Raw genomic sequence first — 23952 nt, 5'->3', positions numbered from 1 at the left:
CTGCTCAAATCTCTGCCATTTAGGACTTAAACCCCTTTGTTTATGCAGCCCTAGTCAAACCTCCCTGCATGTGACTTACAAAGCCTTCCTAAACACTTCCTGTAAGAGTCATCAAATCTTTACACTTCCAACATTGCAAATTTTGTTTAATTTAGAATTTCATATCTCCTGCTCTGCTAATAGCTTGCTAGAACCTGCAAAAGTCTCCTGTATGTAATTAAAGTTTAATTTACAGAGCAGCAATACATCTAATTGAAAATGAAACCACTTCTTTTCATGCAGGCGATGTCCGTCACAGCCAGGGGAGGTGTGGCTAGGGCTGCATAAAGAGAAACAAAAATGATGTAACTCCTAAATGTCAGTGAATTGGGCATAATCTATACACAAAAACTGCTTTATTAAGCTTACCGTATATACTCGAGTATAAGCCGACCCGAATATAAGCCGAGGCCCCTAATTTTACCCCAAAAAACTGGGAAAACTTATTGACTCGAGTATAAGACTAGGGTGGGAAATGCAGCAGCTGCTGGTAAATTTCTAAATAAAATTAGATCCTTAAAAAATTATATTAATTGAATATTTATTTACAGTGTGTGTATGAGAATGCAGTGTGTGTGTATGAGAATGCAGTGTGTGTGTATGAGAATGCTGTGTGTATGAATGCAGTGTGTGTGTGTGTATGAATGCTGTGTGTGTATGAATGCTGTGTGTGTATGAATGCTGTGTGTGTATGAATGCTGTGTGTATGAGTGCAGTGTGTGTGTATGAGAATGCTGTGTGTATGAATGCAGTGTGTGTGTATGAGTGCAGTGTGTGTGTGTATGAGTGCAGTGTGTGTGTATGAGAATGCTGTGTGTATGAATGCTGTGTGTGTATGAGTGCAGTGTGTGTGTGTATGAGTGCAGTGTGTGTGTATGAATGCTGTGTGTGTATGAATGCTGTGTGTGTATGAATGCAGTGTGTGTGTATGAGTGCAGTGTGTGTATGAATGCAGTGTGTGTGTATGAATGCTGTGTGTGTGTATGAGTGCAGTGTGTGTATGAGAATGCTGTGTGTATGAGTGCTGTGTGTGTGTATGAGTGCAGTGTGTGTATGTGTGTGTGTAATGCAGAGTGTGATGCAGAGCCTTGGTGGGGGGTGGGCATTTTTATTTTTTAATTATTTTAATATTTTTTTTGTTTCATTACATTTTTTTATTATTATTATTTTTTATTTTATTATTATTTTATTATTTTTTTATTTTAATTTTTTTTATTATTATTAATATATATACATTTTTTCGTCCCCCCTCCCTGCTTGCTAGCTGGCCAGGGAGGGGGGCTCTCCTTCCCTGGTGGTCCAGTGGATGGGCACTGTGTAGGAGGGGGCTGTGGGGGCTGCAGAGAGATGTTACTTACCTTTCCTGCAGCTCCTGTCAGCTCTCTCCTCCTCCGCCGGTCCGTTCAGCACCTCGGTCAGCTCCCAGTGTAAATCTCGCGAGAGCCGCGGCTCTCGCGAGATTTACACTGTGAGCTGACAGAAGAGCTGAACGGACCGGCGGAGGAGGAGAGAGCTGACAGGAGCTGCAGGAAAGGTAAGTAACATCTCTCTGCAGCCCCCACAGCCCCCAGTCTGTATTATGGCAATGCAAATTGCCATAATACAGACAATTGACTCGAGTATAAGCCGAGTTGGGGTTTTTCAGCACAAAAAATGTGCTGAAAAACTCTGCTTATACTCGAGTATATACGGTAAGTTGTTTTGGTGACTATAGTGTCCCTTTAAGGACACAAGCACATTTTTTGCTGTGTGTATCAAACTGAAATTTCCACATTTCTCACTTATTGCACCAAACATATCATATACCATTTAAATAATAAAAAAGGGATTTCATTTGATATGACATACACATATATACATTTTCTTTATTTTAGAAAAAAATATATTTTTTCACAGTTTTGGCAATAATAATATTTGTATATTTAGTGCAGCTTAAGAAAATTAGTTAAAAGTAAATGCATTTATTTGTCCTGATTTCCAGAGTACATCATATGTCTAGGATTTAAGTGTATTCTGTTAGTGACAGGTCATAAAATGTGGAGATTTTACAATTTGGAATGTTTGTCTTTTAGGTTTAATAATCATTCCATAAAACAAGATCGCCACGCAAAGAATATATTTATATATAGTAGACATCAGACTTTTTACCGGATGGTAGTTTGACACTTCCTAAGTAGCAATTTAACTGCCAATCTCTGCTGCTCTCTGATTTTTAACATACATACAACAAGTATTAATGTGTATTTTGTAAATCTGCTGTTTGCTACTCCAGTACATATCCCTATACTATGTTCAGCTATGTATCAATGTATGTTTTGGCCACTATCCTGTGGAGCTACATGCCATATAAGAGACCTGACCATTTGAGTTTTACAAATAGAATTTTGACGGATTTGATGGGCCAATGTCTCATTGTGACGCACTATAGCAGTTTGTTTAAATTAACTCACACAGGCCAATCATTTGTGAAAGTAGATAGAACAGGGTATCTCATATGGTGTATATTGTGCCTTAACACACTGCAATCTTTTCACCAGTTTATGTAAAACATTTTTTCCCATAGACATTTCTTTGCCGGCATTTTGCAAAGAAATCTGGTATGTGCCACTGATCAAACCCCCCCAAAATATGCCCCGCAATTAATTTGAATAAAACATGCTACAAATGTATGCCTTTGCCACCGTCTTGTGAAGTTACAGTGCTATATGAGACCTGACTATTTCAGCTTTTACAGCTAGGATTTTGATGGTCTTATTTTGATTAGACCAGTCTGACAGTTTAAATTAGCCAATAAATGCATACCATTTGTAAAAGTAGACACCACAGGGTATGTCATATGTCATTTTTTTTTTTTTTTGCAGTGCAGGATTATGTATACATTTTTAATAAACATTGTAAATGTTAAACCAAGATAAAGCAGTGGTTTGTCATACAATATCAGGAAATAGTGCACTGTTTTTTTTTATATATACGTGACATGGTAGATCGGTATGTGCCAAACGGTTAGTCATATGAACTAATTACAATTAGATTGAGTCTAGTGACAACATTATAGTTGAATGAGAATGTGGTACCCACAAGAAATATTAATCCTAAATATTGAGCAGGCTAGATGACTGGCTGGGTGTAAAAATTAATTAAACAAAAAGTATGCATGCTGAGTAGGTCAAGGTACAGGTAACTGCTAGCTGTAACAGCAATAGTTGTGATTACAGTCAATTACTTAACTGACCTGACTGGCTACGATGCAAGCGTGTTTGGTTACTAGTATGTTAGGTCAAGTGAGCATTCAAAATAACTGTGAAGGTTAACGTCAGCTTTTGGGAGTCTATTAGTAACAGGAGTCCACCACTTTAAATGTGGTTTATAGAGTCCTCTGTACCAGCGGTGACACGTTAGGGCGTCTGCAGGCAGTTCGGGTCTTCGCCTTCTCTCATCCGATGCCCAGTCTGTGGGGTGGTCGCTGATCATGTTGGAGCAGACCGTCTTTCTGCTGCGAGCTGTTTTCTGTGGGAGTGTAGGGCTGTTCTGCATTTGGGAGCCATGTGGCGTCTCTGCTCGATGTTCCGCCATCTTGCGGGGCTGAATGTGTCTGGTTTCTGTTAGTTTGGGCACCGTCCTCTCTTTCCCTTGCTGCTTGCTTATCGCAGTATATTCCCTACTTCCGTGGGACGGCCGGCGTGCATTTCTTCGTGTGCGCCGCTTCTTGCGGGGGCGTTGCTTTTTACGCCCTGCCGCCCCGTGGTGTCGGGTGTTTGGTAGGTCTACGGGAGCTGGTTTGTGGCGTTGCCGGTTCAGCTGCGGGCCGGACAGGCTCTGATGTGCCCTTTTGCCGTGTTGCCAGTGTAGCCCAGAATCTGGCGAAGATGTGGTCAAGTCTTGCCTGGGATGCTGCAAGATAGGCCTCTATTGTGGTGCTGCTCGTGTTTCCCGCCATCTTGGGTGCCGCTTCGTTGCGCTGCCTGGTAGGCATCGAGTGCAGAGGTGGGTAGCCTCCTGGGACCGGGATAACCCCCGCCGGTCCATGGAGGGGGAGGGGTGGGGGTAGGTAGAAGTCTGCAATGCTTAGTGGTTACCAGCGCTGGGGAGCGGCCGTCTCTCCAGCGTCTGGCGCGCTTGTAGGCCGCAAAGGGTCCCAACGGGCTCCGAGTTTGGTATCATTCAGATCCTCTCGGTCTCCCCCTTGTAGCTGGCTAGTTTGCCGGTAGATTCCACAGCGTGGCTGCATGTAAGTGGTTTTTTTTTGGAAGATGGGTCTATGGTGCATTTTGAGTCATTTTAGAATCTTATATATTTAAATTACTCCATGAATGGAAACCATTTGCAAATGTGGAGATCCGTCAAGTGGACTTTCACATGGTGTATTTTGAGCTTTATTGAGCCATTTTTTATTTTATTTTTGAAAGTTCGTAATAATTTTTTTTTACATACACATTGTATTTTTTGCTGCTTTTTTTTAAATTTCTTTATTTTTGCGGTCAGTGTTGGCAAAGTATAATATTACAATTGTAAAGCGTAAATCATCAATGCATACAGGGTGGTACAACATTCACTCCAAAAGTATAAATACAACCTTTTTGTTATATATATATATATATATATATCATTTTCAAGTCCCTGCGTGTCAGTGTAAATAACCCTAACAGTGAGTCAGGGGGGTAGGTACACGGCTTTGTGTGCCTGCGGCTTGACAGAATAATGTGCTGACTGCATGTTATGCATGTGGCACTGGTTTGGTATCAGTTTTTGTATAAAAGCTTAGCAGAACTTATATCTGCGGCCGACTCCGGCCAGGAGGGTATGTAATAAGGTTCAGGACTTAGGTTGAACGTGTGCTGAAGCATGTACGTCTGTAAAGGGGCAACTTAACACAGTCAAACTGGCTTGTGGGGGGGTGGTTACTAACTAGATCAATGTGCAAGTTAGATGCTTGCGGAGCCAGGGTGTGTGGGAGACATAGTCTAAAGTTTAACTATGTAGAGGTAAAACAATAATGCGTTTGGCAATACTACAAGCCGCCCTAGACATCAGGTAGGAGAGTCAGTGGTCTCTGGTGCTGCCCTCCTGGACACAAAGGGAGTAATTTTTTCCACTGTCCAAGATGGTGTCGCGTTCGTCTTAGCGGTCTCTGTTGGTTAACCTAAGGAGTGGAGGAAGGTCGGTGCTTTCGAGATGTGTATCAGGAGGTGCGTCCTGTCGTTTCTTTCCGTTATCAGGTGGTGCTGGCCCCTGTTGGGGATGGAGTGTTCTTGCAGTAGTTATGTAACTGGTTTGAGCGCCCTTCGCCAGGCAAGGGTAGTTCTGGAGAGGTCTCTGTAAAAGGCTAGGTGAGCTCCCTCAAAGGATACCGTGGGAGAGCTTTTAACGGCACCCATAAGGGTCCCTCGGTCTGAGTCCTTTGTAAATTTTAGCAATATATCCGTAGTTGCGTCCTTGGGTGCTGTGGTAGCCTTTAGTAGCCGGAAGCAGGTATCTAGCACCATCTGTTTGGCCTGTTTTGGCGGCAGGAGTGTGGCGATGCGTCGCCTGCAGTAATGGGATAATTCTGTATTTGAGATGGTGTCAGGGACACCACGTATTCTCACACTGCGTGCCTTAGCCCTGTCTTCCATGTTAGCCAGTTGTGCGGTCAGATCGTCACATTTCTTTTGTACTGAGCCAAGAGCAGCATCTGTGGCAGATTGTGCCAGTTTGGTGCCTCCCATGTCTCCCTCCACTGCTTCCACTCTGCTGGTAAGTGTGGTGACTTCTTCCCTGATTAGGGCCATATCTGCCTGGAACATGGCTTTGATGTCCTGCCTCAAGGCTTGTATGTCTGCCTTAGTGGAGGGGGCAGAATCCCCCTCCCCCAGAGATGCCCGGGGCACGGAGCGTACTTGGGATGCATTGGGAGGCAGATCCTGGTGGCTGTCGTCGTCTGACAATGCTGTGGAATAGGCCCCAGCCGGCGCCATCTTGGAAGCAGTTGGCCACGCTTTTTATTTTTCTTCCCCATTTGTGGAGGAGTCCAGGGAGCTCCACTGGGTCCTTTTAGGTAAGGTAGCGGCAGGGAATAGCCGCGTTAGTCGGGGCAAGCTCTCGGAGCTCCACTTGGACACGTCCGGCTCGATCGGACGCTGGCTCCGCCCCCCCCCCTTTTTTAAATCTCATGCGTGCCATTGTAGTACATTCTCTTAAAGCGGCACTGTCATGCCGAACTTACCTTTCCTCAATCTCTTCCTCTTCTCCCCCTCTCTCAGGATCTGTTATTCTTTTCTTCCATTCTTCTTTAGTTTTCTTTAAAATCATAAGACAAAGTAGGGACTCTGTCTTATGGAGGATTCCTCCGCTTGACCAGCTCTGACCAGCGGAGGAGCAAAGTGTGCTTCATTTCCGCTGGTCAGAGAAATTTTCCCATGATCCCTAGCTTTCCTCCCAGTTCCCACAATGCTTCCTGTCAGTATTGCCGAAAGTCCTGTCACTTAGACAGAACGCCGGCAAAACTGCCGAATTGCATCCTAACAGAATGAGAACAGTTTCTCCATTGGTGTTAGGATGCAATTCGGTACTTTGTTCGTATCGGAATTTCATTCTAATGAATGAAACTCCGATCCTATTCATTGCTGTGGCTGCATCTTGCAGCCGCTTAGTAGATAACTCCCTAATTCCCACGGTATCAGGGAGCTATCTACTAAAAGGCTGAAAGACCTGAATTGGTCCTGAAGCCAAATGTACTAATACTAAGTAAATATTACTTAGTATTAGTAAATAATATGCCCCTACTCGCTATACCGCGAGTAGGGGCATGTCTAGTAAGCAGTGAAAAAAAAAAAAAAAACACCTAATAACCCCCCCCCACCCCCCTGCGCGGGGGTTAAAGATGGGGGGACCTACTGTCCTCCCCCCTGGCCCCCACCCCTGCGCGGTGGGTGGGGCCCTAATAAAATAATAAGGGGGGGGACCTACTGTCCTCCCCCCCTGGCCCCCACCCCTGCGCTGTGGGTGGGGGCCCTAATAAAATAATAAGGGGGGGGACCTACTGTCCTCCCCCCCTGGCCCCCACCCCTGCGCTGTGGGTGGGGGCCCTAATAAAATAATAAGGGGGGGGACCTACTGTCCTCCCCCCCTGGCCCCCACCCCTGCGCTGTGGGTGGGGGCCCTAATAAAATAATAGGGGGGGGACCTACTGTCCTCCCCCCCCTGGCCCCCACCCCTGCGCGGTGGGTGGGGGCCCTAGTAAAATAATAAGGGGGGGGACCTACTGTCCTCCCCCCCTGGCCCCCACCCCTGCGCTGTGGGTGGGGGCCCTAATAAAATAATAGGGGGGGGACCTACTGTCCTCCCCCCCTGGCCCCCACCCCTGCGCGGTGGGTGGGGGCCCTAATAAAATAATAAGGGGGGGGGGGACCTACTGTCCTCCCCCCCTGGCCCCCACCCCTGCGCTGTGGGTGGGGGCCCTAATAAAATAATAAGGGGGGGGGGACCTACTGTCCTCCCCCCCCTGGCCCCCACCCCTGAGCGGTGGGTGGGGGCCCTAAATGAACCCCCCCCCCCATCAAGGTGACTAGGGGTCCCAAGCCCCTAGTCACCCCCCCCACCCAAAACATTCTATCCCCTACCTACCCCCCTCACCCTAAAAATAGTGAGGGGGGAATAAAATAACTAACCTGTAAAAAAAAAAAAATTAAACTTACCATTTGACGTCTTCTTTTTTCTAAATTCTTCTTTCTTCAGCCCCCAAAAAAGCCAAATAAAAATCCATCATACCCGTCGCACTTTAAAAAAAAAAAAAAAAAAACGAGCGCAAAAAAAAAATTAATCCATGTTCACCCATGGAGGGCACGCCGCGTACTGAGCTCCGCAGGGCGGATCAAGGCTTATATAGCCTTGCCCCGCCCTGCAATTAGGCTTAGAACACACTGATTGGTTGGTTTAAGCAAATCAGAGTGCTCTGTGTCATTTTACACAGCGTGGGAAAATTCAAAAGAACTTTCCCACGCTTGTAAAATGACACAGAGCACTGTGATAGGATGGATTTCAAGCCATCCAATCACAGTGCTCTGTGTCATTTTACAAGCGTGGGAAAATTCCAAAGAACTTTCCCAAGCTTGTAAAATTACACAGAGCACTGTGATTGGATGGCTTGAAAACCATCCTATCACAGTGCTCTGTGTCATTTTACAAGCGTGGGAAAGTTCTTTGGAATTTTCCCACGCTTGTAAAATGACACAGAGCACTCTGATTGGCTTAAACCAACCAATCAGTGTGTTCTAAGCCTAATTGCAGGGCGGGGCAAGGCTATATAAGCCTTGACCCGCCCTGCGGAGCTAAGTACGCGGCGTGCCCTCCATGGGTGAACATGGATTAATTTTTTTTTTGCGCTCGTTTTTTTTTTTTTTTTTTAAAGTGCGACGGGTATGATGGATTTTTATTTGGCCTTTTTGGGGGCTGAAGAAAGAAGAATTTAGAAAAAAGAAGACGTCAAATGGTAAGTATAATTATTTTTTTTACAGGTTAGTTATTTTATTCCCCCCTCACTATTTTTAGGGTGAGGGGGGTAGGTAGGGGATAGAATGTTTTGGGTGGGGGGGGGTGACTAGGGGCTTGGGACCCCTAGTCACCTTGATGGGGGGGGTTCATTTAGGGCCCCCACCCACCGCTCAGGGGTGGGGGCCAGGGGGGGGAGGACAGTAGGTCCCCCCCCTTATTATTTTATTAGGGCCCCCACCCACAGCGCAGGGGTGGGGGCCAGGGGGGGAGGACAGTAGGTCCCCCCCCCTTATTATTTTATTAGGGCCCCCACCCACCGCGCAGGGGTGGGGGCCAGGGGGGGAGGACAGTAGGTCCCCCCCCTATTATTTTATTAGGGCCCCCACCCACCGCGCAGGGGTGGGGGCCGGGGTGGGGGCCAGGGGGGAGGACAGTAGGTCCCCCCCCTATCTTAATTTAGGGCCCCCACCCACCGCGCAGGGGTGGGGGCCAGGGGGGAGGACAGTAGGTCCCCCCCCTATCTTTATTTAGGGCCCCCACCCAGCGCTCAGGGGTGGGGGCCAGGGGGGAGGACAGTAGGTCCCCCCCCCTTATTATTTTATTAGGGCCCCCACCCACCGCGCAGGGGTGGGGGCCAGGGGGGGGAGGACAGTAGGTCCCCCCCCTTATTATTTTATTAGGGCCCCCACCCACCGCGCAGGGGTGGGGGCCGGGGGGGAGGACAGTAGGTCCCCCCCCCTTATTATTTTATTAGGGCCCCCACCCACCGCGCAGGGGTGGGGGCCGGGGGGGGAGGACAGTAGGTCCCCCCCCCTTATTGTTTTATTAGGGCCCCCACCCACCACGCAGGGGTGGGGGCCGGGGGGAGGACAGTAGGTCCCCCCCCTTATTGTTTAATTAGGGCCCCCACCCACCGCGCAGGGGTGGGGGCCGGGGGGGAGGACAGTAGGTCCCCCCCCTTATTATTTTATTAGTGCCCCCACCCACCGCGCAGGGGTGGGGGCCAGTAGGTCCCCCCCCCCCTCCTTATTACCATTTATGTTTTTACAGTGAGCAGCCACAGGCTGCTCACTGTTTAGTGGACATGCCCCTACTCGCGGTATAGCGAGTAGGGGCATTGGGGAGATTTTAATCTCCCTTGTGCTATTATGGGGGTCATATTGACCCCCATAGCGTGAGGGGGGGACCTGGGGGGCTTATGAAGTGGTGGGGAGCACAGCTCCCCACCGCTTCTGTCTTTACATATTACAAGGAGGGAGCTGCACGTCGGTAGCTCCCTCCTTGTAATAAACTGATCGAACAAACGAACACTGATACTCAGTGATACTCAGTGTTAGTTTGTTCGTCTGATTTTTTCTATTCATTCGTCTGTCTGATGAATGAATGAATAGGTGAAATTCCCGTTCGCATGTCCAGGTGTTTCACTGGGCATGTGCGGGAATCTCACAGTCTGTCTAGTGTGGGTAGATGACGTGTGCCACAGGGACTTCACCTACCCACACAAAGATGGCGGCGCCCTGAATAAAGATCGGGGCAGAAGATACAGATTTAAAAATAGGTAATCTGGGGGGCTTAGGGGCATTTGGGGGTGACTAGGGGGTCAATTGGATGTAGTGGAGGCGGGAGGGGGGTTAAAAAAAAAACGGGATTCGGCATGACAGTGCCGCTTTAACTGTGCTTAGTAATATCTCCTCAGTACAACATATCCCATATTTATACCTTTGCAAAGTATCAATCTTAATCCAAACCAAATCATAAACCCTACCCTAAACACTATGCCTAACAGTAATTCTAACTCAAACCAAAGTAATACTGTTTGACGGATTCCCTTTGTTGATGTCTGTTTCCCTTGCTGGCCATAATCATAAACCGAATCCTAATTTTAAACCTAAACAGAAACCTAATCCCAAGATTTTCCCTCTGCTAATATCAGTACAGATATTTGCGAATTGAGTCCTAAGTGAAAAGAGTAAAGATTAGTGTGTTCCCACCATTTACTGGCTCTTTTCAACATGAAGGGAGATCCCCATGGAAAATATGCAATGCTATTACTCTGTAATCAATGCTATGCAACTGGCAAAGCCCAGCAGCAATCAAAAAGGTATGTTGCTAGTAGAAAGATCCGGGGGGTCCCCACAAACAAGCTGCACACAAATAATCATTGTGGCTGAGTGCGATCAGCTGCGTTGTTCTTATTTGATTTAAAGGCCGGAATGCAGCACTCACTTTGAGGGGCTGCAGATAACAGAGTGGAGGTATACATTTACACCAGCTCTCCCTGATGTGAGCAAGTATTTAACAACTCCCAAGTCCCAATTTAAAGAACTACGAGCTGCATACAGCTCATCGATCAGCATGGGGCCCACAAATTCTGTCTCCAGCTGTTAGAGGGGAGTCCTCAGGTATCAACTACTGACATCGGGTAGGTAGCATAGGAATAAGCAAATGTTTAGCTTACCTTTTGGCTCGAGACTGTTGGCCCTCTCCTCCCGTCTTTCTTTTCTTAGACTTCCTAAAGTATGGGGCATTCTTTCTCTTTGTACCTTTAGAGTTGAAGTATGAAGAAGTTTCACTTCTTCCTCCACCATCATCATCATCACTCCAAACCCTCCTTGATGTGCTCTGTGTGGTCTTCTGGGGAATATCTTCAGCTGAAGGAAAAATGTCAATGAATGTCTTATGCAAACGTGTTTTACTTCCTTTTGTTATAACCAGATTGTTAAGAACTTGAAACTATATTTGCAAAAAAGAGGAAGCGCATTGAATTAAATGTACAACAAAGATATATAACTGTACTACCCTACCATCAGTGTGATACATACAGTAATATTCAATAGTCATGTGAGCTTATTGACACATAATGTAATACTAGTTGGATTGGTAATTCAGAAGAAACAAAAATAATGTAACTCATAAGGTCAGAATACCCCCTTTAATTTATATATATATATATATATATATATATATTTATTTATATATATATATATATACACACACACATACATACATATACACACACACACACACACACACACACAGCCACTTTAATGCAGGAGTTCATACAATTATGTATCACCTTTGCATTTAATAAAAGCAACATAAATTCTTATTACAACTCCGTATAGCTGGTATAGGCAAACTTCAACACTCCAGATGTTGTGGTCTACATCTCCCATGATGCTTTAACAATATTATGCCAACAACAGTATTATGGGAGATGTAGTCCACGACATCTGGAGTGCCAAATGTTGCCTACCTCTGCTTAAGAGTTATTCACATTTCCTTTCTAAACAGAATGGGTGACTTAGATGGAGAAAAGTATAATCTTTAACTTTAATGTGTTAAATTGTTCTAGAAAATTGCAATGTTGCAGCCTCGAGGTCCCCAACATGTGGCGAGATTAGGATATTTGACTAGACTATTTCTTGGTCCCATGGTTACACCCATTTCTTGGTCCCAAGTTACACCCATGGCGTTCTACAGAAGGTGAAACAATATATACTCAGAAGCAGGAAAAATACTATACCTGGAAGGGTCCATTCAGAGTACTTCTGGAGAACCTCCACAAGCTCAGCTCCATATTTCTCCAGTTTGTCTTCTGTAACTCCATCAATCTGCAGTAACACATCTGGCTCAGAAGATAAGGACTCTGCAATACACAAAGTATAACACAATATAACCAAAATAATGCCGACGTGATGCGTTGGATAATTCTAATATAGTGTATGCATATGGAAAGAGACACGAAGGGGCTGGAGGGGAGCAATGCAGCAAAATGGATCTTCGCCTGTGCAGCCATAAATCCTTGTGCCGGCCCTGAGTACATACCTTCCCCATATGAGCAATATTTGGCTATGATTTTAGACAGGATTATTAAATTTAAAGCACAGTATCAGTTTTGTCATATTTGAGGATACAAGCCTTTAATATTGCCTTGTTTTACATCAACATATTTACCATTGTCCGACTGTTTAAAATGTGTAGCTATTGTTTTACAAAAACATTATCTGATAACCTACAATAAAAAAAATAAAATCTAAAATTTGAACAAAAAAACAAAACCCAAATAATACAGATAGGACAATTAAGATAATATACCTAATGCAGTATTACATTGTAACTTCAATGTTTTGTTCTATTGGAACTACAGACTATAGAGAATGTGGAAGTGAAATATAATGGGTTGAGGAAGAAAGGCTGGGTCCAATATTGTGTGAAAATCCTTCAGTATACGTATTTCACACTATATTAACATCTGCTAAAAACACAGGAAGGCTTTCTAGCCAACATTTCTTTTGAGACATGTACCTGCAATCCGCCTTATAGTGCCCGTGTTGAAGATATTGAAGTAATGTACGCCAAATATTTTGCCCAGACGCTTACAGAGTTCAGTAACCTCTTCCTGGCATTTATTCACCATTTCTTCCCTCTTAGATGTGTTCACCACAACCACTGACTTTTGCTTACGTAAGCTGCTGCTGGAACTCTCTGTGTCTTGGAACTCCACCTAGCAAAGGGATAGGGTAATGTTAATAGTTTACATCAATCAGTGCTATGACAAAGCTAATATTTATGCTCAGCATGATCAGACTACCTCTGAACTCAGACATCCTTGGAATCCATCAAATGCATCGTATTTATTAATTCATTTATACTGTTTTTTTTTTACATGCCAAGGCAAAAATGTTACACAACACTATAAGTCTGAGGGTAAGAGAAAGAGAATAAAAAACACACACAAAAAAAAAAAAAAACACACCCCAATTATTATCCCTTCCATTTTTCAACAATTTATCTCACTTCATTCACAGACGTCACGTTTATTAATAACATTTTTCTTTCTTTTCCCCTCCCCTCCTACTTTTTCATCTCTTCATTATCACCCTTTCCTCATTAGAACTCTACCAGATACATATTATCTTACTTGTTCACCACCTTTCCCCCCCTCCTATTAAGAAAATACAAGACAAATGCATCTTTATGTTACAAATATTATATGGTTTATCAAACGCACCTTACTAAATCCATTCAGTACTGCCTGAGCCCGCTCTCCTACTTTTACATATGCCACTGCCTGTTCATGTGCTGTAATGAACAGCTCTTCATCCAAGATTCTATCCAGAACAAGTTTACGGAACAAGCGTTCAGCATTGTGTCGTGAATAGGCAGCTCCTTTGCCAAAGAGGTCTGTCTGTACCTTTGCAGATTTACTCCCTGTGGTAAAGTAAAAGCAGAGGACCTTTTAATTTGGAGATAATCTTCAGGCAAGTGTTCGTTCTGTATAGTTGTGTTAAAATAATCACATAATTGTTATTAACTGAAGGTATATTTACTTCTTGTTGATAGCATATTGTAGGTTTTGCTTTCATATTATGAAACATTAAAATATTGTAAACAAAATAGACTACTGTGTAAAAATGGATAAACAAATAGGGGAAACGCTAACTATTACTGTCTCCAAACTAATCAATATTACTTATTTGTATTCCACTCCAATTGTTGTGCAACAAGTCACATGTTTTATAGTTAAAACACATACTTATTGATAACCATAAATCACAAAAAAAGTTCATATTTATTGTATAATTAGTTACCATTAATGTGTAATTTTTTATTTTCTGCTTACAATTCTCTCACATTTTAAAAACACGCAACCACCACTACCCCTCTCAAGAGATACTTCAGGCTGGATATAAACTTTACACCTTTTCCAATACCTTCTACACCAGGGTTAAGCGAATCTCTTGTTATCATGATAATCCACACATGCATTAGTTCTTCCAGGGCTTACTGTGTTTTTAATATAGTAGAAAAACACTAAATGTCTGTCAAGGTGCAGATTCACATTATCTTTATTTAAGAAACAAGACCTCTCATTCTATCCTCGGTCCGTATTCTGTCCTGTAGGAATGTAGCTGGTATGTGTGCATGTTACATAGTTACATAGCTCAAAAGAGACTTGCGTCCATCAAGTTCAGCCTTCCTCACATATGTTTTTCCGGTTGATCCAAAAGAAGGCAAAAAAACCTAGTCTGAAGCGCTTCTAATTTTTGCAACAAACTAGGAAAAAATTCCTTCTTGACCCCAAAATAGCAGTCAGATATCCCCTTGGATCAAGCAGCTATTGCCCTACTAATTAGAAATTATATCCCTGTATGTTATGTTTTTGCAAGTATTTATCCAAGTGCAGTTTAAACATCTGTATGGACTCTGATAAAACCACCTCTTCAGGCAGAGAATTCCATATCCTTATTGCTCTTACGGTAAAAAAAACACTTTTCTTTGCCTTAGATAAAATCTCCTTTCCTCCAGCCTAAATGTGTGACCTCGTGTCCTATGTATAGCCCTGTTTAGGAATAGATTTCCAGATAATGGTTTCTACTGGCCCCGAATATATTTGTATAATGTTATCATATCCCCTCTCAGGCGCCGTTTTTCCAAACTAAAGAGATTTACATTTTTTTTAACCTTTCTTCGTAACTAAAATGCTCCATTCCTTTTATCAATTTTGTAGCTCGTCTCTGCACTTTTTTTAGTGCCATGATATCCTTCTTTAGAACAGGTGCCCAAAATTTTACAGCATATTCAAGGTGTTGTCTTACCAGCAATTTATAAAGAGGCAAAATTATATTTTCATCCCAAGAATTCATGCCCCTACTTATACATGACAAAACCTTACTAGCCTTAGCAACTGCAGATTGACATTGCATATTGCTGCCTAATTTGTTGTCTATGACAATTCCCAAATCCTTCTTGTGTGTGGTTATCCCTAGTTCACTACCATTTAGGGTGTAAGTTGCTTGTGCATTCTTAGCCCCGAAGTGCATAACTTTGCATTTCTCATGTACAACCCTAAATGAAAATTATCGTAATAATACGCCTATTTTGGCTACGGAAATCAATGCTTCTAGTATTCACAACCATTGAAAAGTGTCTCACCATTGTCTTTACTCTATGTTACTTACCAAGAAATATATCCACCATCATGTTGAGGGTCAAGCGGTTGGTAGCATTCCTGCCTCTACCTTGTAGAGAGGAGCAGTGATTTTGGACAAACCTGATAATGGGCTTTACATCTTCTGACACATCTCTTGATTTGTATTCCTGAACAGCACAAGAAGAGACAAACATTATAATAAAATAAATACAATAAGTGGGTGGGGAAGACAAGAAACACAACACACCCCTCCGCACAAAGAAAACCAAAACACTTATAGAAATATTTGCACTTAAAGGGATACTATAGGCACCCAGACCACTGCAGCTCATTGAAGTGTCCCGGGTCCCTTAACCCTGCAAAGATAAATTTTGCAGTTTTCAATAAACTGCAATAATTACTTTTGCGGAAGAAAAAAAGATAGAGGGTAAGGGCTGCGCTAGTATACAAGAAATAATATGGTAAAAATTGAATATGCCAAAATGAATAAACAGCAATAAAAAGACCTAGGTATAATAGTCTCTATTAAAATACCATAAAAAAAAGTAGATAAAACAAAGTCCATCCAAGTGTTTAAAATGTTCAGTAGAGATTAAATAGTAAAATGTTCAATAAAATACATAAAACAGTCTCACTGGTATATGGATAGGGTATGTGTACAATCCTCAGGAGTTGATCCGTCCCGGTTGTAGGTAATCCGTATATGTGAAGATAAAAAAACACGACAAGCTTCCAATGGTATAATATTGTAGCTCTGAAGGTAAAATAAATAAAAAGGAGGATAGTACACTCACATTTGGTGGAGCTAAGGCCAGCTCTGGGATGAAGGGCGCTTAGTGCTCTCAGTAGGAAAAGTAAAAGGAAAAAATAAAATAATTTTATATATTTATTATATTTTATATTTTCCTTTTCCTACTGAGAGCACTATTGCTGTTTTTATATATATATCCTGTGGAGTACGACGGAACCAAAGTCGGACGGACAGAACCACTTCTCCAGTATATCCTCTAGCGGGGATTATACCGCTAAGCGCCCTTCATCCCAGAGCTGGCCTTAGCTCCACCAAATGTGAGTGTACAATCCTCCTTTTTATTTATTTTACCTTCAGAGCTACAATATTATACCATTGGAAGCTTGTCGTGTTTTTTATCTTCACATATACGGATTACCTACAACCGGGACGGATCAACTCCTGAGGATTGTACACATACCCTATCCATATACCAGTGAGACTGTTTTATGTATTTTATTGAACATTTTACTATTTAATCTCTACTGAACATTTTAAACACTTGGATGGACTTTGTTTTATCTACTTTTTTTATGGTATTTTAATAGAGACTTTTATACCTAGGTCTTTTTATTGCTGTTTATTCATTTTGGCATATTCAATTTTACCATATTATTTCTTGTATACTAGCGCAGCCCTTACCCTCTATCTTTTTTTCTTTTACCTTACCAAGGGTCGTGAGGGATTCCCTTTTAGGGTTGCAGCTTACATCCTTGTTACATAGCGCAGACTCTCTCCCCCCCCCCCTCCCCCCCATTTAATTACCTTTGTGGGTTAACTCTACAACTTGTGGCTGTCAACCAGACAGCCACTAGAGGGACTTCCGGATCGTTAGGCAACTCCTGGTTGCCTAACGGAGGCTGGAGGTCCTCATTCTCTGCATAAGGACATCCAGCATTACATGCAATCACATATAATGCGAGCACAGTCATTTTTAACCCCTTCTGCACTACAGAGAGGGAGGGGGGCACTATAGGGAGCTGTAGTATCAGGAAAACAACTTTGTTTTCCTGCCACTATAGTTTCCTTTTAAATTCTACTAAAATGTATATAAAAGTGAACTGGTCATTTGCAAAGGAGTAGATGTCAAAGCCCCCTTCAGTGAACGTATATAATACATTCTGTTAAAGAAATAGAATGAATGCTATGCATATTTGAAATTTTAATATTTAAAAGCATTACCTTTGTTAAAATAAAATCTTACAAGCAAAGTAAAAAATGCGAAATAGTAAAATTATTACTAGCAATTTTCACCTGTTATTTCTCCAGATGCTTTGAATAATTAATGTCCATTCCTCAATATTATTATGTATAGAACAAAAATGACACTCTAGATGTTTCTTGGCAGGGTTGTAAATTACAAAAGTACATGTTATTTAGCGAAAGAGTGACATATTTAAAGTATTTATTCAACTGAAGAAGAAAAACAAATACACAGTGGAACTTTATACAGAACAGTAATGCTAACCATATTGCATTAAAACACATAGGTGGAGAATTATCAAAGTGGTGCAAAAAATTTAAAGGGAGGAGTCCTGTTGAAATGTGCCTGCTGATTCCACTGGGTTCCATGGTTACAGAACCATTTTAGGAACATTAAAGTACTTTTTTTTTTTTTTTTTTTTAAAAAGCAGAACACTTTGATAAATCTCCCCCATAGACTCGATTATATTCTCAACAAAATTTGTTGTTCCTGTGTTTAATCTTTACATCAATTGGCATTAAACAATTAGTAAGCACCTAAATCCAGCCTGTGGGTGGAGCAGCTGGATATGCCATGTTCTATCTATTTGCAGATGTAAACACAGCAAAGCCATGATGGAAGAAGGAACATCTTTATGTAACTATATCTTGGATAAAATGTATATGAAAATGATACTGTCAAAACGCTTGTGTTTCACCTTTGCCATGCTGCAGTTGTCACATGCCACCCTTGGGTGCTCTTTACAGAAGTTTGGATTGAAGCTGGTTTCTCCAAAGTAAGCTAAAAGCTGCAGCCTCCGACACTCCTGCACATTCTCACAATAATGCACCATGCTGTAGAGATTGTTCAAATGGGTCTGCTTTGTTTGGCTGTTTCCTTCCTTCTCCACTGTTAATAAATGAGAAATAATTCATTATCACCCACCACAGGCATGCCCAACCGAGTGATTAGAAAGGAACTGTGAGAAATTTTATATAAACAATTCATACAACACTGATTATACAGACTTAAAAATGTTCTAACAGGTAATTAATAGAGTTCAGTAATGCTTCGTTTTATTTCACATTTGTATTTTCAAGTCACGTACCATAAAATAAACTATTTTATCCAGATTGGCTTTAACCCCTTAAGGACACATGACGTGTGTGACACGTCATGATTCCCTTTTATTCCAAAAGTTTGGTCCTTAAGGGGTTAAACTCCTCAAGCCAATGTGCAGAGACATTGATAACTCTTTAAATTCACTGACTATATCCTGCAAAGAGGTAACATGTAGATAAGCTCAACCTGCAAGCTTCTAATAATGGTAAGAGATGTGATATGCTGTATAGGTAAATTAATTATATTAATGCATTGTAATACACAAAAGTCTGCACCAACACATCATCATATATTTTCACTAAGAATCTGCAATATTTTAACAGGAAACAATTGGAAACAAATAATAAGCATAGTCAGGTCATAATGAAAGGAAGCTTATTTTATTAACTCTGTATCATTCGGCGTAACCGTGTAACATCACTGTAGCTGTAAAACAGAAGGCAATGGGACATCTCTCCGTCTCGGCCAGCTCTTCCAGACTCCTGATAATATCCTTCCACAGACTTGGGTAGTGAGGCATGAATGACATATCGTACATCTGGCTTATCAATACCCATTCCAAAGGCAATAGTTGCACAGATCACCTGCAGGTAAAACATGATACATTATTGAGGATATTGACAAATATATTTGTTTAAGTCAGTAATGGGGGTGCAATAATTCCTAGCAGAAGGTCAACTTGAACATTATAATGTGCCTAATTTATAAAGTGCCAGGCTATATACAGGCCTGATTGAGTTGACCAGGAACAAATGTCAAGTTTCTGTATCAGAAGGCAGGGCTATCAGTTCATAAGGATAGTACATGGGATGGCTTCCATGACAGGGGAGACACAGCAGCCACTGCGGCATCCAGTATGGAAACTAATCTTCCAGGTAACTATAGTAATCAAAAGTGTAATATCACTAATTAATAAATATAAAAGTAAGTAACTAAAAACAATAAAAAGCACTGAAGCCTGGCCACTAAGAGAAACACACCATATAACTCCAGGATTAGTATAGCACATCATTCCTCCCTAACGAAATATAGTATAGGCGGTAGGAATGGAACGCCGGGAGGTTTGTTTTGTGACTGTGTGGGTAGTCACAATTCTTTCAGACTCAACTGCTTACGGGATACCTACCTACATTAACTATAATATATGTAAAGTGATTTAACTTAAAACTTGTCATTAATGGACAATGTAATCATTTCTAGTTGTTATACTTTTGTTTTCAGTATAGATATCAGAATTCCTTCCAAAAACCCACCTTACAGTCATCCTGATTAATCCACTTATGCTGCACATAGTCTCTGTCCGGGTTCCGGAGACCAGCGTGATATGCCAGGGCTGCCAAACCTTCCTTTTGCAAGGTGTCAGCCATAGTATCACACTCATTTCGTGACAGGCAATAAATTATTCCAGACTCATCTAGACAAAATAAGCATAGAATGCCATTATTTCTTCCCTTGTATACAACTTTGCCCATTATTTCCATAAGAACAATAAAAACAAACATCTTCCTTGCCAAAACAAGGCATTTTAATATTATGGAAATCCATTCAGTATTGCATAATATTATAGTAATTTGCATATTTCATCTGCCACAAACCAAAGTAGCCAAAATACACTATAGGACTTAGGTCACAGTCACTCACTGGGATGGTATTTCTTGATCCATTCTACACAGTCCTGAGCCACCTTCTTAGGTTTTTTGGGCAAGACTTCATATTTAAGATTGTCCCTGTTAAAGCTCATTGAAAATCTAGAAGAAAAACAAACACACACATACTTGGAATCAGGAAACGAGGACGGCTCATTTACTTTCTAAGTCACTAAAGCATAACATTTGGCATAATCTGCCGCCATTGCTGAGAATTTTATTGATGCTCACCCAGCTGTTTAAATGGCCAAATATTGGAAATGTTGACCACAGCAACTGAATTGTCAACATTTAGTCAGCATTGCTCCCGTTTCTGCCTAAAACTTGAAATTTATTTTAAACAGCTTTTAAATTCTATTTTTTTCAGAAAATAACAATAACCATATACAAGTCTCATCTTTTGTAATTTACTTGGAAATGTTGACAGTAAAGCGCTTTACTTTAAGGAATTTAAAAAAGGTTTGATTACAAGTACTAGTCAGCACTGCTTACATTACAATCACTGGTATTTATATTTAAAAGCAGACTTTTCACTTATCCACCAAATGTAAGTGGAACAGAACAAATGTCCAGACATGGCCATCAGATTACTGGTGTGTAGTCAAATTACTTCATATGTAATCTCCCATTTCTTTTTGCGTTTTCTTTCAAATTTGTATAATACTGTTGGTGATATATGACTATATATATATATACACACACTTTTTTTTTATTTTGTGGGGGGGAGGGATAATGTTAACTTAAAAGAATTCTGTCTATGTGCCTGGGGTTTGTGAAACCGTTCCCTACGAGGAGGGCAGCTGGTAGAGAATGAAGGCAGATGGTCGGCTCTGAGAGAATGAAGGCAGCTGGCTGAGGGAGCATGCAGGCGAGCAGCAGGGTAACAGTGATCTTCCTGCTCTGCTCCCTCTCGCGCCCTGCAGTGATGCCGGGATATTATGTCAATTAGGCCCTGGCATCACTAAGCGTGTTAATTAGCAGATCAAGAAGAGCTTTAAGATGACAACAGACACTCTGGACTCCAGGGAAAGGATCCACTCTAGCTCTCCCAAAGGTAGGGAAGCTGGGTGGGCATAAATTTTAAAAAAATATATAGTGTGTGAGTGTGATCTGTCTGTCTGTATCAATGTTAGTGTATCTGTTTAGGTGACCAGCTTCCCTCCGATCGCATGGGAAATGTGTTTTTGCTCCCCTTTTTTTTCACGCTGTGTCTGTCTTGTAGCATCTGGCCTCGTCTCCATGGTTCCATAATCAATTTTGATAATCTCAGCTAATCCAAAATTTCATATAGGAAAGCATTGGGAGGCTATGGTGCATGCACTGCAAAATGCCATGCTGCACTAATCAGCATCTCCTCACAGATATGCATTAAATCAATGTATCACTATGGGGGACATTCAGCATCTCCATGCCGTGTGCACTGGACTAGGGTGCACCTCTAGTGGCTGTCTGAGTGAATGTCATCAGAGGTGTTACTAGGCAGCAATGTAAACACTTACTTTTCTCTGCAAAGGCAGTGTTTATATTGAAAAGCCTACAAGAACAGGCTATAGATACCAAAGCCACTACATTTAGCTGTAGTGGTCCTGGTGACTATAGTGTCCCTTTAAGAATTGTATTTTGTTGCTGAAAACAAACCTTTGATAGCTTTTCTTTTCTTTTAAACAAGCCTTGCTCCTAACTTTTTTTTCAAAATTAAACTTTATTTGGTTACATAGTTATTTGCACAGTAACAAGGTCCCACTTACATCTGAGGCCTGGTCATCTTTAACTGGTTCAGGATATCCTTCTGTACCCGGGGATTGGCAGTGGCTGTAAGAGCCATTATTGCCGTGGAAGGGAATTTCTGCCTTAGCATATTTAGTCGCTTGTAGTCTGGGCGGAAGTCATGTCCCCACTAAGACACAAGGAATCAATATTACAAATAAAAGCAGCCGATAATGTAGAAAGTGAATTCACAATATAGGACTCTACACTAGACTTACCTGACTGACACAATGAGCCTCATCAATGATAAAACGGGACAGCAACTGACGCTCGTATAGATTTTGCATTGTAGAGATAAGTCTTGTGCTTGCACATACCTATGAACCCAAAGAAAACATCAGACAAATAAGGGACATGTAAACCATCCCTGCAAGACGCCATGCTGCTCACTGCAAGATATTAGATACATAATTACCTTCTCTGGGGTAACATATAAAAGTTTTATAATGGGATCTTTCTTAGAAAGTTGCAAGTATATGCTAGCAGCTTCTGCATCGGTCTTATCCCCTGTGAGATACGTAGCAGGAATCTACAAAATAAAAATTATCTTTAGCTTTGGAGTTCAAAATGCCAACATCAAGTATGAGCACAATTTATACTATAACCCTTCTTCATGTATTTACATCAAATATTGTGACAAGGCCATGAAGCTTCTGAGAACACTTGCAGAGAATTAAGAGAGCTGTAGCCCAGCAACAATCTATAGGGCCAAAGTTAGACGCCAGTGCTCTAAACCACAGGCGAACAAAAGGTTGATCAGCTGTTGCCAAACTACAACTTCCATAATTTTTTGCATTAAATTATTCTCAAATAGTTTGCCTTCTTACAAGTGGGGGATGCCAGGACACTCCAACATCAAGCCGTAGTGTTATGATGGTTTAAGTATTCTTAAAAAAACACAAAATAAATGTAATACACAGGGTTATGTATAAAGTGTAATTATGAGACAAAGGTATATATATATATATATATATATATATATATATATATATATATATATATACACACGCCCACACCTTTCATCAACATTGCAGAATTTCACTATTTTTTCCAACTGCCACACTGATATTTAAATGGTTAAAATGTAATTGCCACTGTGCAGCCCCATATGCAACAAACTGCAATGCACTGTGTGTTCTTAAACCTTTCTATTGTCATGCCGAACTTATCTTTCCCTAATCAATTCTTCTTCTCTCCCTCTCTCAGGATCAGTTCTCCGTTTCTTTCTATCTGCTCTAGTTTTCTTTAAAACATAGTAGGGACTACTTTGTCTTATGTATTTTTCCTAGGCTTGACCCACATCCTGTGGGTCAGAGAAATTTTCCCACAATACTCACCCTTTCCTCCGTGATCTCGCGATGCCTGCTTTCACTATTCACAAACGTCCTGTCATTTAGACAGAATGCAGGCGAAACTACCGAATTTCATCCTAACATAATGAGAACAGTTAGTTCATTCATGTTAGGACAACATTCGGTACTTTTAGCTCGGTTCGAAATTTAATTTGAATGAATAAAATTCCAATCTGTGCTCTGTCTGCATTTTGCAGCCACTTAATTGATAGCTCCCCAATTCCCACGGTATTAGGGACCTATCTACTAAAAGACCAAGATTGGTCTTTCAGCCAACTTTACTAATAAAAATTACTTATTAAAAGGGATGAACCGAAATTTCGTCTGCCAAAATTTTTGGGCGAAAATGGGCCTATCCTGTTTAGACCGAAAACGGGTCAAATTTGCAGAAATTAAAAAAAAAAATTCTTTAAATATTTTTTATTTTTTTTTGTAGTGCATAGTTTAACATACGACGGGGAGAACGGAGGAAAAAAAACACTATGGGACGACACACTCTCTCTCACTAAAAAAGAGGGAGGGGAGAGAAACATTAAGCAGGGGGGACCACTAAAAGAGAAGGGAGGTTTTTCATATTAGATTGATTAAATTAATTAAAAAGTCTAATATTAATAAAATTTTAGGAAAAAAGGTTTCGGTTTTCGGCC

The 23952-nt window shown here is 41.6% G+C and overlaps 1 protein-coding gene across 1 annotated transcript in view; it reads right to left on the bottom strand.

Annotated features, from left to right (window-relative positions):
- Nucleotides 1-23952, bottom strand: part of BLM (BLM RecQ like helicase) — a 47646-nt gene that overhangs the window by 357 nt on the left and 23337 nt on the right. The window contains exons 10-21 of the mRNA XM_063448696.1: nt 22369-22482; nt 22172-22270; nt 21935-22083; nt 20182-20288; nt 19794-19954; nt 18929-19124; nt 18137-18327; nt 15474-15612; nt 13523-13722; nt 12817-13015; nt 12035-12157; nt 10967-11159 (exon numbers count right to left, since the gene is read on the bottom strand). Coding sequence (XP_063304766.1) covers nt 10967-11159; nt 12035-12157; nt 12817-13015; nt 13523-13722; nt 15474-15612; nt 18137-18327; nt 18929-19124; nt 19794-19954; nt 20182-20288; nt 21935-22083; nt 22172-22270; nt 22369-22482 — 1871 coding nt within the window. The remainder of the gene's footprint in view (nt 1-10966; nt 11160-12034; nt 12158-12816; nt 13016-13522; nt 13723-15473; nt 15613-18136; nt 18328-18928; nt 19125-19793; nt 19955-20181; nt 20289-21934; nt 22084-22171; nt 22271-22368; nt 22483-23952) is intronic.

Source organism: Pelobates fuscus, chromosome 3 (genome assembly GCF_036172605.1).
Source record: "Pelobates fuscus isolate aPelFus1 chromosome 3, aPelFus1.pri, whole genome shotgun sequence".
Classification (NCBI taxonomy): Eukaryota; Metazoa; Chordata; class Amphibia; order Anura; family Pelobatidae; genus Pelobates; species Pelobates fuscus.
This window is presented reverse-complemented; position numbering and strand designations above follow the sequence as displayed.